The 15418-nt window shown below is 33.7% G+C and overlaps 2 protein-coding genes across 11 annotated transcripts in view; one reads left to right on the top strand and one right to left on the bottom strand.

The window, feature by feature from the left end:
- Nucleotides 1-794: 794 nt before the first annotated feature.
- LOC115924920 (protein phosphatase 1 regulatory subunit 32-like) lies at nt 795-10423 on the bottom strand. Its single transcript, XM_030987802.1, has 9 exons — nt 10282-10423; nt 8461-8751; nt 7773-7926; nt 6974-7166; nt 6261-6373; nt 5593-5664; nt 4641-5020; nt 3396-3560; nt 795-2932 (listed from the first exon to the last, which is right to left on the bottom strand). Exons 2-9 carry the CDS (start codon nt 8688-8690, stop codon nt 2830-2832), a joined length of 1410 nt encoding a protein of 469 aa, XP_030843662.1. The 5' UTR covers nt 8691-8751; nt 10282-10423; the 3' UTR covers nt 795-2829.
- Nucleotides 10424-10562: 139 nt separating this feature from the next.
- LOC115924921 (circularly permutated Ras protein 1-like) overlaps nt 10563-15418 on the top strand; it is a 31901-nt gene continuing 27045 nt past the window's right edge. For all 10 annotated transcript variants that reach the window (XM_030987809.1, XM_030987810.1, XM_030987803.1 and 7 more), the window contains exons 1-3: nt 10563-10828; nt 13359-13501; nt 14348-14415. In XM_030987809.1, coding sequence (XP_030843669.1) covers nt 13422-13501; nt 14348-14415 — 148 coding nt within the window. In that variant the 5' untranslated portion in view covers nt 10563-10828; nt 13359-13421. The remainder of the gene's footprint in view (nt 10829-13358; nt 13502-14347; nt 14416-15418) is intronic.

Genomic DNA, 15418 nt, shown 5'->3' on the forward strand with positions numbered 1-15418 from the left:
AAATGGCTAATACAGCTTTTTAGACTGTAGACATGGAAGAGAAAAGGAAGACAGACTGCAGGAGAGGATGATACAACAAAGAAGATAGATACCGGTAGATGAAAGATTTTTCAGAAAGAGATGGAGAGGGGGAGACAAATACAGAGAAAGGGAGGGGTAGTATTAATTGGTATGTGGAAGAAGCAAGGATTTGAGAGGAAGATGGACTACATGAGGGATGGAACAATATACTAGATATGGAAGAAGAAGATATGATTGAGAGAACACTGATGTGAATTAGACACTAATTTATTGAAAGATTTATTGAAAAATATTTACTATATATTTCTTATCTTATTTGTATGCCTCATTCATGTTTATTGTATGATATAATTGTACATGATTTTCTTTTTAATTACTTTTGTCAACATTTTGTTCATTGTATTTGTTATTGTTCAAATTTGTGTACTTTTAATTTGAATTTGTATCTTTTTGAACGCAGAAATAAAATTAAACAAATGTACATAAAAACCCACAGATGCATCCTAACACACACCCTCTCAAGCACATGCTCACACTACACACACACCATACACATTTGTCCGTTGTACGCTACTACATCACAGTCCTCTAAGTGAATGTACAGTTCCTAGGTGTGTCCTCGGTTTGATACTCTAAGAGAGCACACACACTGCATACACACCCACACACGCACACACCCACACAAACTAGCCATGTGTCAATAAAATGTACCTATTAAAATTGACAATAGGTCCTTGTGCTGCACTTGCAAAGACAAAATGACAATCAATAAATTTCTTATACATTTATTCCAAACCATTTATTTTATTATTCATGATTTCCACATTGCAAAAACTTTATTATCACAGGTAAAACAGCAAGCTGGCACACTTTCAATCTTAACATTTGTTTTAAATGACACTATTTATGGCATGTAATACTAAGATACAAAAATAGATAAGGTAGGCATATATAAGTACTTCCCTACATGCAAATACAGAGAGATATAGTCTAAATGAGACTGGCTTTTCACCAAAACTTTTTTTCTCATGAAAGAAATATGCATGCATTGCCATATATAACACTCTAAAACCATTCCCATACAATGAAAAAATGATGTGCTTATTGTGTACATTGCTTTTGTAATATGCTATTTACAAAGTAGATAAACATTTAGATACCAATAAATGTTTTAAGCTTAAATTATGAGTCTTATTGCCTGCAATAAGTACTTTTTGGGGTTTACAGTTTTTAGGAAGGTACACATAATATCACATTGCTATGTCCATACATTTAAAACATACATTTATAAATCATTATTATTAAATTCTTTAACAAAATCATGATCACATTGCCGTTGGAAGTTTACCTATTATTATTCCAGATTTGAGCAAATCATTTGTACAATTCCACATTTAAAAAATTGCATAAATTTTCCATGATGAAGTGCTAATATTATTCCAGAATTCAGCAAATTATTTCCAAATTAAAAAGTTGAATAATATGAAATGATGAATAATTGAAGTTTTATCAAAGTATTTTCAAATCACATAAGTAAATAGGCATGACCAGCACACCTTAAAAATCAAACTTCTGTCTCAATTAACTGGAGGTAAAACAACAAAAAATCACCAAATATCAATAAAAAAGACCTGAATTTAAAATGCCTAATTAATGCCAAATGAAACAGTTACACAACATTTGGCACAATTACAAGTGTAACTTGATTAAACAAAATAATTCAGGTCTATGCAAAAATTAACATAAGAGCTGACATGATACACAGCTTGCAGCAACATAAACATCAATTAAGAAATAAATATACTTTAGACAAAAATGTTAATTATTATGATGTAACAAAATGATCTGACTAAAAGAGGTAAATGTAACAGTAAAAAAAAGGTTATTCCTTTCTGAAATTTAAAACTATAAACTTGATTATGATGAAAACGTACAGAGCAAAGGTCCATTTACAAGTACATATTCTAGGTACTATTCAAATCCAAAACTTATTAGAACATATGTATCTTTCTCTGGCAAGACATGTATGTTTCTCAACTTAATTTTCATACTTAATTAGTTTTATCAAACTCCAGAAATTGATTTTTAAAAAATTACATTACTTATTAAAATTCATAATGTACTTTGTTCTCAATATTTTCTCTTGGTTTGACCTCGTCTCGTCCTTACCATTTGATCTACATGTAGATACATATATTTACCATAATTACCATGTTCCAACTGAAAAATAAAGTTGACATTTTCATTATAGCCACTAGTTTTATACATAGAAAAAAATATTCATTATACATGATGTTATATATAATCCTACATTGTCATAAATGCCCCTAGTTTTAAATATCAGAAACCACCTTCATCTTTTAATAAATTGTGACATCAAAATAATGCCACCCATTTTTGGTTTGGTATCAATATTTCTTCCCTTTCTTTGACAGAATTTTAAAACATACAATAACTTGAACATACAAGACAATTAACTGCTTCTGAACATATTTTTGCTGTTGGAAATGTATTAAATAACATATGTATTTAATAATATACTTCATGACAGTTTGTTACACTTAATTAATCCCTTAGTATTTTCAAATCACATTCAGTGATTATGTTACCCCAGGTAATATATAAATCTTTTTTTATTTGTAAGAATGCTATCTAAAAATGATGATAGCACTTTTTTTTAATGCTGCAGGTTCAAAATTATCTCAATGTACCAACAGAAGAAAACATTTTCTTATGATATATTTGATAACAGATTTTTAAAAAGGTAACTTTAAATTGGCATCTTCTGTCCACAGATGACAGCGTGAACTAACAGGAAGCTGCAAGGAATTGTGGGATAGGGTTGATGGTCACATGTTTCTTGGCGTCATGGGTGTGGTCATCAAAGAAGACGTCTCGAGCCTTGATGCTCCTGTAATAATAGAAAAAATGAAATAGAATAGAATACTTAACATTCAATGTCATAAAACAATAAACTGACTTAAATGTAAATATACATACATGGCAATATCCAAAGTTATCAAATATACACATTTTACACATATAAAGAGGTGTACGCGATACAGTAGGTCAAATCATATAGACCGGTTGTGTATATATTACACATTTAAAAAAGGAAAGTACACTTTAAAATTCTTAAATTGGCAACATAATGAGAGATTGAAAATTCTTTTTTTTTTAAATCAAAAGTAGCAATTTTTCCCAGCTTTTCAATGTATTCTTGCCTGTGTATATTGTTTTCGAAGACATTAATACTTTCTATTTTAACAACATGTATAGCCCTAAATTGTTGCCAATTGGAAGTACAATATGTGATTAATTTAGCCCTAGAAATAACCTGCTGTCCTGAAAGGGTTAAGAAATAAAATCCCTACCTTGCAACGTATGGATGGAGGCTCCTCAGCTCGTGGGTGGTATCCAGGGTAGGGCCGTAGGAGTGGACGGAGGTGCTCTTGGTGTAACCGTCGGGAAGCTGTTTCATCACCGCTCCAAACGTCCTTCCGGCCCTCGCTCTGCCTTTGGTGTTCATGTCGTAGAACCTAGTTGAAAAATCAAGGAAAATGGTAGTTTGAATACATAGAATACATGATAACAACTTGCCTTTAATTATGATACTGTAATGAGTCATGTCCATGTAGGCTATAACCCTAGTATGAGAGTGATATTTTGATTTCAACGTAAAAGGTATCAAATCTATAAAGTACAATTTTATTCACTTATACATGTATATAGAAACACACAAATTATAGTATATTATTTTATGTGTACCGGTACATGTTTATTTACATTATGTTCATTGACAATTTTATAAATATCATTTGCTGTTGTTGTTTGAATGTAGTGTAGAATTTGTAGCATGTGCATGGAATTACAGTGTGCACTTGTATGATAATCAAGTGCTCAGGGCATCCAATGATACAAGAATACTGCAACTTAGTTATATATTTCATATTAACCTTTTGACTGCCTGAATTCTTAAAATTTGTCCTATATTTTTAGACCTATTGAGAAGCTGCCTTTCTCTTTGCTTTACAGACTTATATGTATTGAGGTTTGATGTTATGGAACACTATTTTTTACATCAAATTTAACAAAGAAAAACTAAGTTATGATTGACAATGGTTTTATATGAAATTTCATTTTATGATGCATGTTTGTAAACTTGGGTGGCACTGTAAGGGTTAAGTCTTTGTGTGACCCAGACGCTAAAACCCACCAACTAGAAAATCTGACTATGGAGCAAAAGGGAAGAGCAGGTGATCTCTATGAATAGGTGTTATTGATCACGCCAAGTTTAACTTGTCTCAGTGGGTATCTATACTTTTTTTCCTTCCAATAAATCTTTCAAGAGATTCTGATGTCTTTTGATGTGGCCAAAGTATATTGCCTTTCTTTCTTTAACCATTCCTATCAGGATATTTTGTTTAAGCCCTGCCATATGCAGGAAGAAATTCCTTGAATGTTCCAGCCCTGTTATGGTGGCTCAGCTACAGTCTGGGTAATAAAAACATAATGCTTTGTACTAAGCGCAGTAGATAACTAATATATTCATATAGTAGTTGTGCTATATAAATGGACCTATTATCATTATTATTATCATATCTCTTCAGTTAACTTACTTGGTGTCGTAGTGTGAAATCCATCTGTACGGCTCAACAGGGATCTGAGCTTGCGGCTTGTCATTGTTATCACTGTATCCCGACATCTCCTTGTTCCCGACGAAGAGCCTGCCTTGCATCTCGTTGGCGCTCGGGGACGGCCTCTGCTGGCCCTCGTACGACTTCTTAAAGATGCTCGAGTGGTTGTCGGGGTTGGTCATGTTGAGGTACTCTGCAGGGTCCTCCTTCCTGATCCGGTCCTCGACACGGCCTGGGACCTGGTCCCGTTTGGTGTAGGCATCCGTCATGACGCGATGGACGTAGAGGGGCTTGGCCTTCTCGTGGGTAAAGCCGGTCTCGTGATCGGAACGATTTGCGATGGCTGGCAGTCTCTCGTCTCCCTGTTAGTAGAAATTATTATAATCATTATTACAGCAATTTGCAAAGAAGTAAAAACATTCCTCCGAACAATAGATACACAGATCTAGCTTAAGAGAAATATATTTTTAATTTTAAGCTTTAAGCAGATGATAATTCAGAAAGATATGATATTATCTACTTTAATACAGTACTACTTTACTAACTTTTTTATATCCTGCAAGTACAGATTGAATGAAACACATTGGTATCTTGCAATGGTTTTGTGGACAACTTTGACAGCTAGTATGCAGAGTTTTTTTTAGTTAACATAATTGCTATAACTTTTGAAACAAATACTTGACTGATATATATTGTAGAATATTTTATTTCTACTGAATCTTAATACCAGATTAAAGATTTCACAATGAAGAATCCTTTTGATTGATTCTTCCTCTTATTTGCAGAAAATCAAAATATTAAAAAGTATTTATAAATATGTATTTGCATTCTCACTTGATTGAATATCAAGACTTCTTTGTGTACCTAAAATCATGGAGGAATTACGACTTATGTTGAGCTCAATCTAAATGAAAGTGAGAGTTATTTTTCTTACCGATGGTTGTTGTGATGGTAAGAAATCGGTCTTCATAATGCTGTTTCCTGTTGGTCTGTTGGTCCATGTTCCCTGTAAGAAATAGACAATAAATGCTCAATATAGTACCATAAAATATGATAACAAATAACAATGTAATATATATCATAAGCATGTAATATTGGATAGTTTTGAGGTCAGTACATGTGTACATGAACATTTTTGGACAAGATATGCCTAAATATTGAGAATAGTGAAAGAGAAATTGATTGATTGAGAATGAGCAGCAAATAAGAAATTCTTTGAAAAATATATGGCTCAGTGGTATATAGAGTAGTGGTCTTGCAACTGTTGTACTGATGTACTTGTGCTAGTGACATTTGGTAAAGCATTGACCCTTAGTACCAATGTCTCTGAAAATAGAAAAATTACACATTTTGAAAGAAAAACAAATATTTGGAATTTCTCAATGTATTGCCAATTTCAGGATTTTAAAGCATATTTTCATTTTTTTAATTCCGCACATCAAATGCAAGATATTCATGAAACAAAATAGGACTTAGTATGTGCAGAAGTGTTTGCCCTTTCTACTCGTGCATCTGGCATATTTGGGGGGACTCTAAATCAAATGTTATTGATCCAAACCACAAAATGATTGTCACAAAAGGGATAACAAATGTTGAACTTACAGGTGTGGTGTTTTTGAAGGGTGAGCCAGGATGGAATGAGATGGGCTCTACATTGTAAGCATGAGTGTAGCCAGACCCTTCCTTAGGTCCGACAGTCAATGTAGAGCAGTCCTCTGAAGAAAGAAAAAGCAAAATTAATCAAAGTTGTCAATGATGTGTCTATACATTTTGATTTCATCTTAGCAATGTTAAATAATGTCTGCAAAAGTTAACGTACAATATGTATTTTAATTTTGTATATGTTTATATCCCTCTATATGTTAAATTTGTTTGTAAATTGAACACTTTCAGCCTGCAAACAGTTTTTGCAATAAATCAAATCAATTTAATTCAATTCAATTAAAAAGTAATACATTTGAGTAACATATAGTTTAACCCTCTCCAATTCAAAAGAATTTGAACTTCTTCATCTTATGATAAAATAAAGCAGATTTGGATGAATTGACACTGGACAGCAAAACAGAATTAAATTATTTCACTCATGTATCAAAATAAACTTCAATATACTCCTTTTTCAGCTATGTTCCTTAATCATTAAAAGGTTCTACATGATTTGAATTTTCTTAAATACTTCTTGAAGAGAACAAAATACTTAAAATACATGTAAATATAGTAAATAAAGGATTTCCATCCTCTTTGTAGTGATTTAAGGTAAAATTCCAGTAAAAGAAGATGTTTCCCCTAGCACATTTTAAGGAGCACAAGTATCTTACTTCTTTCTGATGGCCTTCCGCTGAATCTCGTCTTGGCCTCTGTACTCATGAAGTTTGGTCCATGCCCTGCGTTTTCCAAGGAAACCGGGTCCTTCGCTTGCAGCTTGTACAACAGAGGGCGGTGTTTGGGTAGGACGCCGTTTATCTTGAGGCCAAGTCCATGGTCGCGTGTGTTGACAAATACCTTCCTGACCTGTTAAAGTGATTTAGTATTCAAATAATTAATGGTGAAGAACTAAATTTGTTATCCATCTTGGTATAAATTATTAAGTCAGTGTAAAGTTTTCTTTTTTAATGTTCATAAAAGCTCTTTTGATATTTGCTTGTGGAAAAGTGACATTTCCTCAAGCAATTTTCCTTTGTTATCTTGCTTTGAACCAGTCTCCTTTTTAGCTTACCAGTGCTCTTTTAATTTCCTTTCAACATTTCAACACAAAGACGATGGCATAACAGTTGACAATACGTTGAAACACAAACAACAAAATAAACATTGAGTAAAGAAGTAAATCAAAGATGACATTTTACAATACTGCTGAACCAACCCATATCTTACCAAATAATTATTCATATTTAATTTATTTATTGCAGGAAAAGTGTGTTTTATACATCTCCCTTATTATACATATTATATTATTACAGGAGAAACATATGTTTGTAATAATATATTTATAAATAATAATATAATAGTTATACATATTATATCATTATATATATATATATATATATATACTATTTCAGGAGAAACTGTATGTTTCACACAACACAATGAAGAAGAGACTGGCCTCATTTCTCTACTTACTTGACCAACAGTTGGGAAGTTAATAGGGTTCTGTTCAGTGAAACCACTCTTGACCTGGTTCAGATTCTCGGGGAATCGATCTTTGCCATCCGATCGTATCGACGGCTTGTAATGCTTTGTTGTGATGGAGTTATAGTTGTCACTGACGATTCTCCTAATAATTTGATAAAAAGGAAAAATCAACCAAAAAAAGGGTATAAGTTGAAGGGGTTTGAAATCCTGCATGATTTTCTACAATCATTTCAAAAGTATTATTGTAAAAGTAGAGGCACATACATGTATGTCTGGAAGCTATTGACATAAAATGCATACTGAACACAAAATTTACCCCCTGGATTTATTCCAAAACCTTTACGCTATCCCTTGTTAGAATTGTGATTTTTTTTTTTAAAACATAGATATAATTATTTTCATTGACAATACATCTCATCTAAATATTCATGGCTCAATGTTCTACATGTATGCATAAACCCAATAAATTGTGCTCTAATAAATTATGTACAGCTCTCATAAATGTAGTATTACTGTACATAAAACACAAAAGTAGGTACTTTTAGTGTTACAATATACAATTACTATATTATTGGTATTTTGTATGCTGTTTAGATTGAATTAATTGATTAGCATCCAGCTGCCTTAAAATGAGTTAAACGTATGGTGACCTTTGACCCAAAACCAACAAACTTACCCCATGGCAGGATTATCAACCTCGTCAAGACGCTGGCTATAGTAAACTCCCGGTCTGAAGTTTGACTGATAACCGGTCCCGACGTGCTTTGTCGTCCTTGGTACGAACGGCTCGTGCTTGACACCGAACGAGGTGGCGTACGAGGTGGAGTAGAACTTCATGAGGTTAGCGTCCGGCCCCTGGGTGGCGGACATGTGGGCGGTAGGCTCACCGACTGGTAATCTACCCATGATGACTAGATAGTGGACGGACAGACGGACGGATGAATTTGAAGACGGAAACAAGGTTAACCTGAAAATATGAAGAAAAAAAAACAGCATTTTGATTAAATCAACTGATCAATATGTTTCACAACTCTATTTCAACATATTAACAATTATTCAACAATTATTATACAACTCCTCTATTCAAACAGATAGTTTTTTCTATCTGAAAATTTTAATACAGAAGAATATGAATAAGTAAAAATGTATGGATGGAAAGAAGATTAACCTGAGTACATGTATATGAGAGAAGATAGGGCATCTTAATTAAATCTACTGACAATATGTTTCACATCTCTCCTCTAAACAGATAGTATTTTCTATCTTGTGATTTCAATATACAGAAGTAATAATCAATATGAATATATAAGTAAGAAGTTTAACCTGAGAGTATGACAAAAATAAATCATCTTAATTAAATCAACTGATCAATATGTTGAACGACTACCCTCTATTAAAACAGATAGTATTTTCTATCTAGAGATTTTAAAACAGAAGAAAGAATCATTATAAATAAATAAGAATATATCAACCAATATGTCCTTTAAGGCTGAATTTGTCTATACAATTTGAAATTATTCATATTAATATTTTTGTAAAAACATGTAATACTCAGACGTTGTGTCCGGACAGGTTGTTTATTTGGACCATCGATTTAACAACAGATTTTACAAGCAATATTTTGTTAAATCTAAATTAAGGCAAAAGAAAAGGCTTCATGTTTAAGTGTCTAGACAGTCACCCAACCCCCATCATCATGATCATAATTTTACATTTATACATTGTATATACAGGTACCTAACAAAAAACATAACATAATAATTAAGAGCTCTGTAGACTATATATATATATATATATATATATATATATATATATATATATATATATATATATATATATAACAATTAAGAAGGTATAGGCCTAATTACTTTACTTACATTCAATAAAGTTCACTGAGCTAATAATAATATAACTTACATGCATATAAATAAGGATACAAACTAGATATTCTACCATCGTTTAGGCCATGTAAAATTGATTACATGTTGATCGTCCGGATTTTTTGAAAAAGAGGAGGAGGGTGTACCATGTTATTTGATATTTGATATTTCAAAATGGCCGCTCAAAATGGCCGCTCGGTACATTTTCCCCGACAGTCGAGGCTATTTTTTTTCAAGATGGCCGCCGACAATTTTTTTTTTTTTTAATCAGAAATAGAGCCATTTTAGCAGTGTTTTTTCATGTTTTTTTTCTTTCAAAAAAAAAAAAAAATCAAAAAAAAATCAAAAAAAAAAAAAATAACAAATAACAAATAACAAAAAATAGGAGGCGGCCCCCAAAAAGGAAGCGGGCGGGGACGATCAACATGAAATCAATTTTACATGGCCTTAGAATTACTGAAAATATATCCACAACACATCAGTTCAATCAAGTGTGAGATCGACAGAGCTCAGTGAGAGGGCAATATAAACTTCTAAGCTCAAAATTCAAAATTCACCTCCTTAAATCTTTTCCTAGAACGTTTGTTGAATTCATACAAATATATTTACTTATTTACCTGCAAAAAGTGCTGAATTGTTCTCTTAAATTCCCTTGATTGAAAGGAAAAGGCCAGAATTCTGAAGAAGTATCCCGCGAAATCCTCTGGAGCAAAGTCTTTTGCTATGCGCTACACAAAACACGCCTCGTAACAATACGGAAGCGACTTGTGTGTTGATGTTGCTACGAGTAACCAACATGTGCTCTCAGGCACAAATGAATATTTATGAGGTGTACATCATTTGCATAAGAATACGCTCCTATGTATACGTCATCATGCGCTATTTTGGGGAGTGTCGTGGTCATGAATATGCATTAGCTTGAACTTTCCGGAAATGGTACAAACACACCCGGACGAATCACCTGTAATTTAACCAGTTCAAGCGGAACAAGGACATATGATTATGAATGTATGCCGTTTCAGAAGTGATTAATGTCAACGTAATGTTTAGGGGTATTCTTTGAAGTCATTTGATAATCTACAAGGAAAGCAGAAACAGCGAACACGCTCACGCTGCACACGATCATCACGAAGCAACTGTACGGTCCCACGTCCTGATATCTGTGTAAGTAGAATTTAAAACTTGACACTGTGCACTTGCACTTGACACTTTTTGACAGCTAGAAAAAAATGTGATTTGTCATTTATTTTTTATTTTCACTTGCGTAATTTTCACTAACCACTTTACAATTAATTAGTGAATTACACTAGAGCAAGTCTAGTTTACTTAACTATTATTTAGTACTTTTACTATTTTTAGAAATAAATGAAGAAATTTAAAGAATGAAGTTTGAAAGGATTTGATGTTGATTGAGAAATTACATTTGTCCAAAAAGACAGAAATTGATAATAAAATGTGAATTAGATCTACACATCTTGACTTGTGTTTTGTTTTCTCGTATTCACTTTTGAGTATTGTTTTTTCTCCTCATATTCACTATTGTTTTAAGTTACTTTAATGTGAACATTTATTAACCTAGCTGGCTTCAAAGAAACGTGTGGATTTTAATTTCTTTCAATAAGTTTCATGAAATCATGTTATTAAAATTAAGATCGTTAAGATATCTTGAGTCTTGTTTGTCAACATTTTGGCGCTTGTTCAGAAACCTATCCAAAATTTACCCGTAACTCCGGCGTGGAGATACCCTACTAAACCGTACCCAAAATGAAGTAAATATTCATTAAATGTCCAAATAAAGATCATGAGTTAAAAGTTGTTATGTTTATTACCTGTGTGAAGTTATCTACCGTAATGTCTCAGATCCTCATTACGGTAGATAACTTCACACACAAGGGCGCGCCCGCCTGCAACCCACCATCAGTATGCACTTGTAATGTATTGTGCAGCGGTTTGCCGTGAAACCTGTGAAAAAGTGTATAGGGTAGAGTGCCCTGTATTCGGTCACTTAAGGGGAAATCACTAATATTTTGAATTCTTACCTCTTTTATTTGGCAATCTACCCATCAAAAGAAAAGAAATTTATTCCTCTGACAGGATTTTATAGTCACTTAAAATATAGAATAATGATAAGCAAAATACTTCTGAAAGAAGACGGAGCATTTTTCTGCCCATAATTCGGTCGCGCCGATTAGAATTCGGTCACGCGATTTGTGCGTGGTATCTCCGTTGCAAAGGAGCGTAGCGTATTTGCGCACTATTTTCACACAATTGCGCGATAAAGCACTGAATGTCAATGCGTTGACCGAATACTGGCCGAGCGATACCGCATGGCAAGGGTATCGTATAAATACCTCTTGCACATCGGCAAGTGCGTCATTTTCAAATTCGCTGCGATGGAGCGAACACGGAAGTGATTCTCTTCACACACATGCTAAATTCATTGTGACAGCACACGTATTTGTTTCCCAATAGACTTCTACATATGGCTATGCAAGTTAGCGCATGTGCTAAGAGAACCCGGAAGTGCGGAAAGTTGTGCGACACTGACCAATTTCGAGCTAAGTTGGAGATCTTTCCAGGGCCCTAAATCTGATTTAATTTTGAGAGTTAAGAAAAATTGTTCAGCTGCCTGATTTGTGCAAGTTTCGTGGCTCATGAATTATTTTTTAAATTGTTACAGCTGTTGAAACGGCTGTCTGACCAAATACTGGGAATGGACCGAATACTGGGCGCGCTACCCTAGGCCTACTAATATATGTTTTCCCCCCAATTACTCCAAAAAATACAAGAAAATTGGGTATGTTTCTGAACAAGCGCCAACATTTCGACCACTCCTGTATTTGACAGTGTGGTATACATGTAAATTTATTTGTGATACAATTAGTAATGTCCAAATTAGTTGATGGATTATCTTTGTCTGAACTTTTACTGCGCAAAAAACACCTCAAAGTGGCCATCGACATGGAGATCATGCATCATGCAGTTTTACTTCCTGCATTGATTGATGTAATTTAAGGTTTTCTGTTTATCATTATAATCTAAATGTAGCTGTAGCCACATCAAAAATTTGTCTTCTCTCCTTCAAAAAGGATTAAAATAGTTCAAACGTCTTTCATTTTTTTCTTCTTCTTGTTGTCATCTTATACTAGCTATTTTATGTTTTGATTGATTTGAATTTATTTCCATATTTCACAAATAAATTTGAACAAGTAATTATACAAACAAACACTACATTCAAAAACAAAATACAATTAAATAATAAATTGAAGACTAAAGTACAATAAATATTACATAATCAACAATTTGTTTGTTATTAACATACAGTGTAACATGGAATATGGGGGAACCAAAAAGAAGTAATGCTTGTAAAATATTTGGTTGCCTGAGTTTGGTTCTGTAAGGATTGATTCTGTAGTGATTCAGTATTCAGGTGAAGAGTCACACAATATTTTGTAACAGCTGTCCAGAGCCTTTCATATATAATGTCTAATTGGAGCCAGAAGTGCGTTCACTCACAGTCTCACATACATGTACAATGTACTTGTGCACAGAATTAATACCCTTCTCTAAGAACAAATCCTATTATTATTCATCTTTATTGTTACAGAGGGGTAAACAAGTTTTTTATAAGTTAAGCCCACTTCCAGTTCCATCACCTTTTCTTCTAAATATCCATTACATTATCTTTCAACAGATTGTAGACCATACTAAATTTCATCAACTTTGAGCCTGAGGGGGAAGACAGGAAAGCGTTGCCATGGATTTTGGATCCTCCCACATTTTCACTGAGGTGGGATCAGACACAGAGGAGATCACGGCCGCTGACCTCCAAGCCCAGTAAGTTACTAGAGAACTCCAATAAAAAAAATATATCTTAAAGCCCCACTGCACTACTTATAGCTACTTGCAAACAATGCCTAATCGGTACCTGTTGGTCCCCCATGGTCCTCTTTTTCTAATGTTAATTGAGAGCTGATTTGATGAGATAGCACCTGTCAGTGACCAGGCTGGGTGGTCTAATCCCTCCTGGCCAAACTAGTACAGACAGGCTTTAAAATATTTCTTCCTAATTATAAGTGTTATTATGTTGGAAGAATGACTAAGTGGCAACTCTATTGTCATTTTTAAAAGGGAGTTCATAATTGGACCACTATGCATTTATAGTTAAAGGGTTGTCCACTTTTATAAAAGGCATGAAAATTGATATTTTGATAAGTTTGTTCATTCATTAATGTTGTGCAGTTCTTTCCACATACTTTTTAATGTTTTTTAACAGGACTTGTTTTCCGCAGGTGCATCTTTAAGCAATTGAATCGCAAGAAATCTTTGAAAAGCCATATAAAAAACTTTAAAGATAGGAGATCAAAATTGTACAAATCTACATGTGTATATATTGAAATGAATCACCATCATTAGAAGGTGATCATAGTTATTTGCAAGAAATTTTACTTGAAACCATAGGAAAACAAATGTGTCAAAATCTGAATTTTATGTATTTTACTCCTCCTCCTTCTCTTCCTCATCCTTCTCCTCCTGATCCTTCTTCTCCTCCCCTCCTCCTTCTTTCCCTTTTCCTTCTTCCCCTCCTTATTTTCCTCCTCCCCCTCCTTCTTCTCGTCCTCCTTCTCCTCCTCCCCCTCCTCTTTCCCCTTTCACCTCTACCTTCCTCCTTCCCTCTCTCAGAAATGGCATTTATCAACCACTAGGATCAACATGGGCCCCGCAGGGAAATGCTGTCAGCCAAGCCAATGGTAATATATCAAATCTCATCTTTTTTTTATTTGATAGCAGACTGTTTGTTTCTGTTTTGTGTGTTCAAACATCAAATGACATAAAGGAATATCCATACTCCATTGATCTCATGCATGCAAAACAAATCATCTCTTCCAATCAAAAAAAGAAGAGGACTAATGATCGTTATTGCCAATTGGATGATAACGTATCACATATCGTCTTTCCCAAATTTGTGTATAGTGAAACCTCTGTATATTATTAAGACCACTTGAGAGCAAGATAGATGATGGTCTTTATAGGCAGATGGTGCTTGGGCACCTGTACATGGTACATGTGTTCTTTTAATACATATTTCAGTGTCAAACACTTTTCAAGAGGAGGGGGGGGGGGGGGATGTGGTCTTTGGATCCAGGTGGTCTTTCTATACAGGTGGGTAGTCACTAAGCACACTTGTCAAGCACTGTGTCTTAGTGGTTTCTGTGTGTTGGGAGTGTTTCATCGTCATATTATATCAATTCTCCATCATGCATTTTAAACAAACATCATCCCATGAAGAAGAAGAAAAACCATTTGAAATATTAAAAAAAATAGGAACAAAACCAGTTTTTGTTTGAAAAAAAGGATCATTAGCTGCAGAAAGAAACTCAGAAATAATCCTATATTGATTAAAAAGACACTAAAAACATGTAAATAATAATTTAATTGATCGGTTCAATGTTTACATGTATGTGCATGCATGATAAGTCTCAAATGATTCAGTTATCAGTTCCACCAGCCCTTTGCCTTTTATGCAGCAACCTTCCCTTCCCATCAAAGAAACAAATCAAACAAAAGGACAACGAAAAAAATATAAATCCATTTTTATTGCACAATTTATGATAGAATTTATGACATTAGGATGTGATACAAATGTATATGTATATTGTCTACTGATGACATATCGGATAAAGGTTGTATGTATTAAATGTTAACAGCTCTTCAAAGCTCTGATATAAACTAAATGATTAGTAAGCTATTTGC

This window comes from Strongylocentrotus purpuratus, unplaced genomic scaffold (genome assembly GCF_000002235.5).
Source record: "Strongylocentrotus purpuratus isolate Spur 01 unplaced genomic scaffold, Spur_5.0 spur5_scaffold_17, whole genome shotgun sequence".
In the NCBI taxonomy this organism is placed as follows: domain Eukaryota; kingdom Metazoa; phylum Echinodermata; class Echinoidea; order Camarodonta; family Strongylocentrotidae; genus Strongylocentrotus; species Strongylocentrotus purpuratus.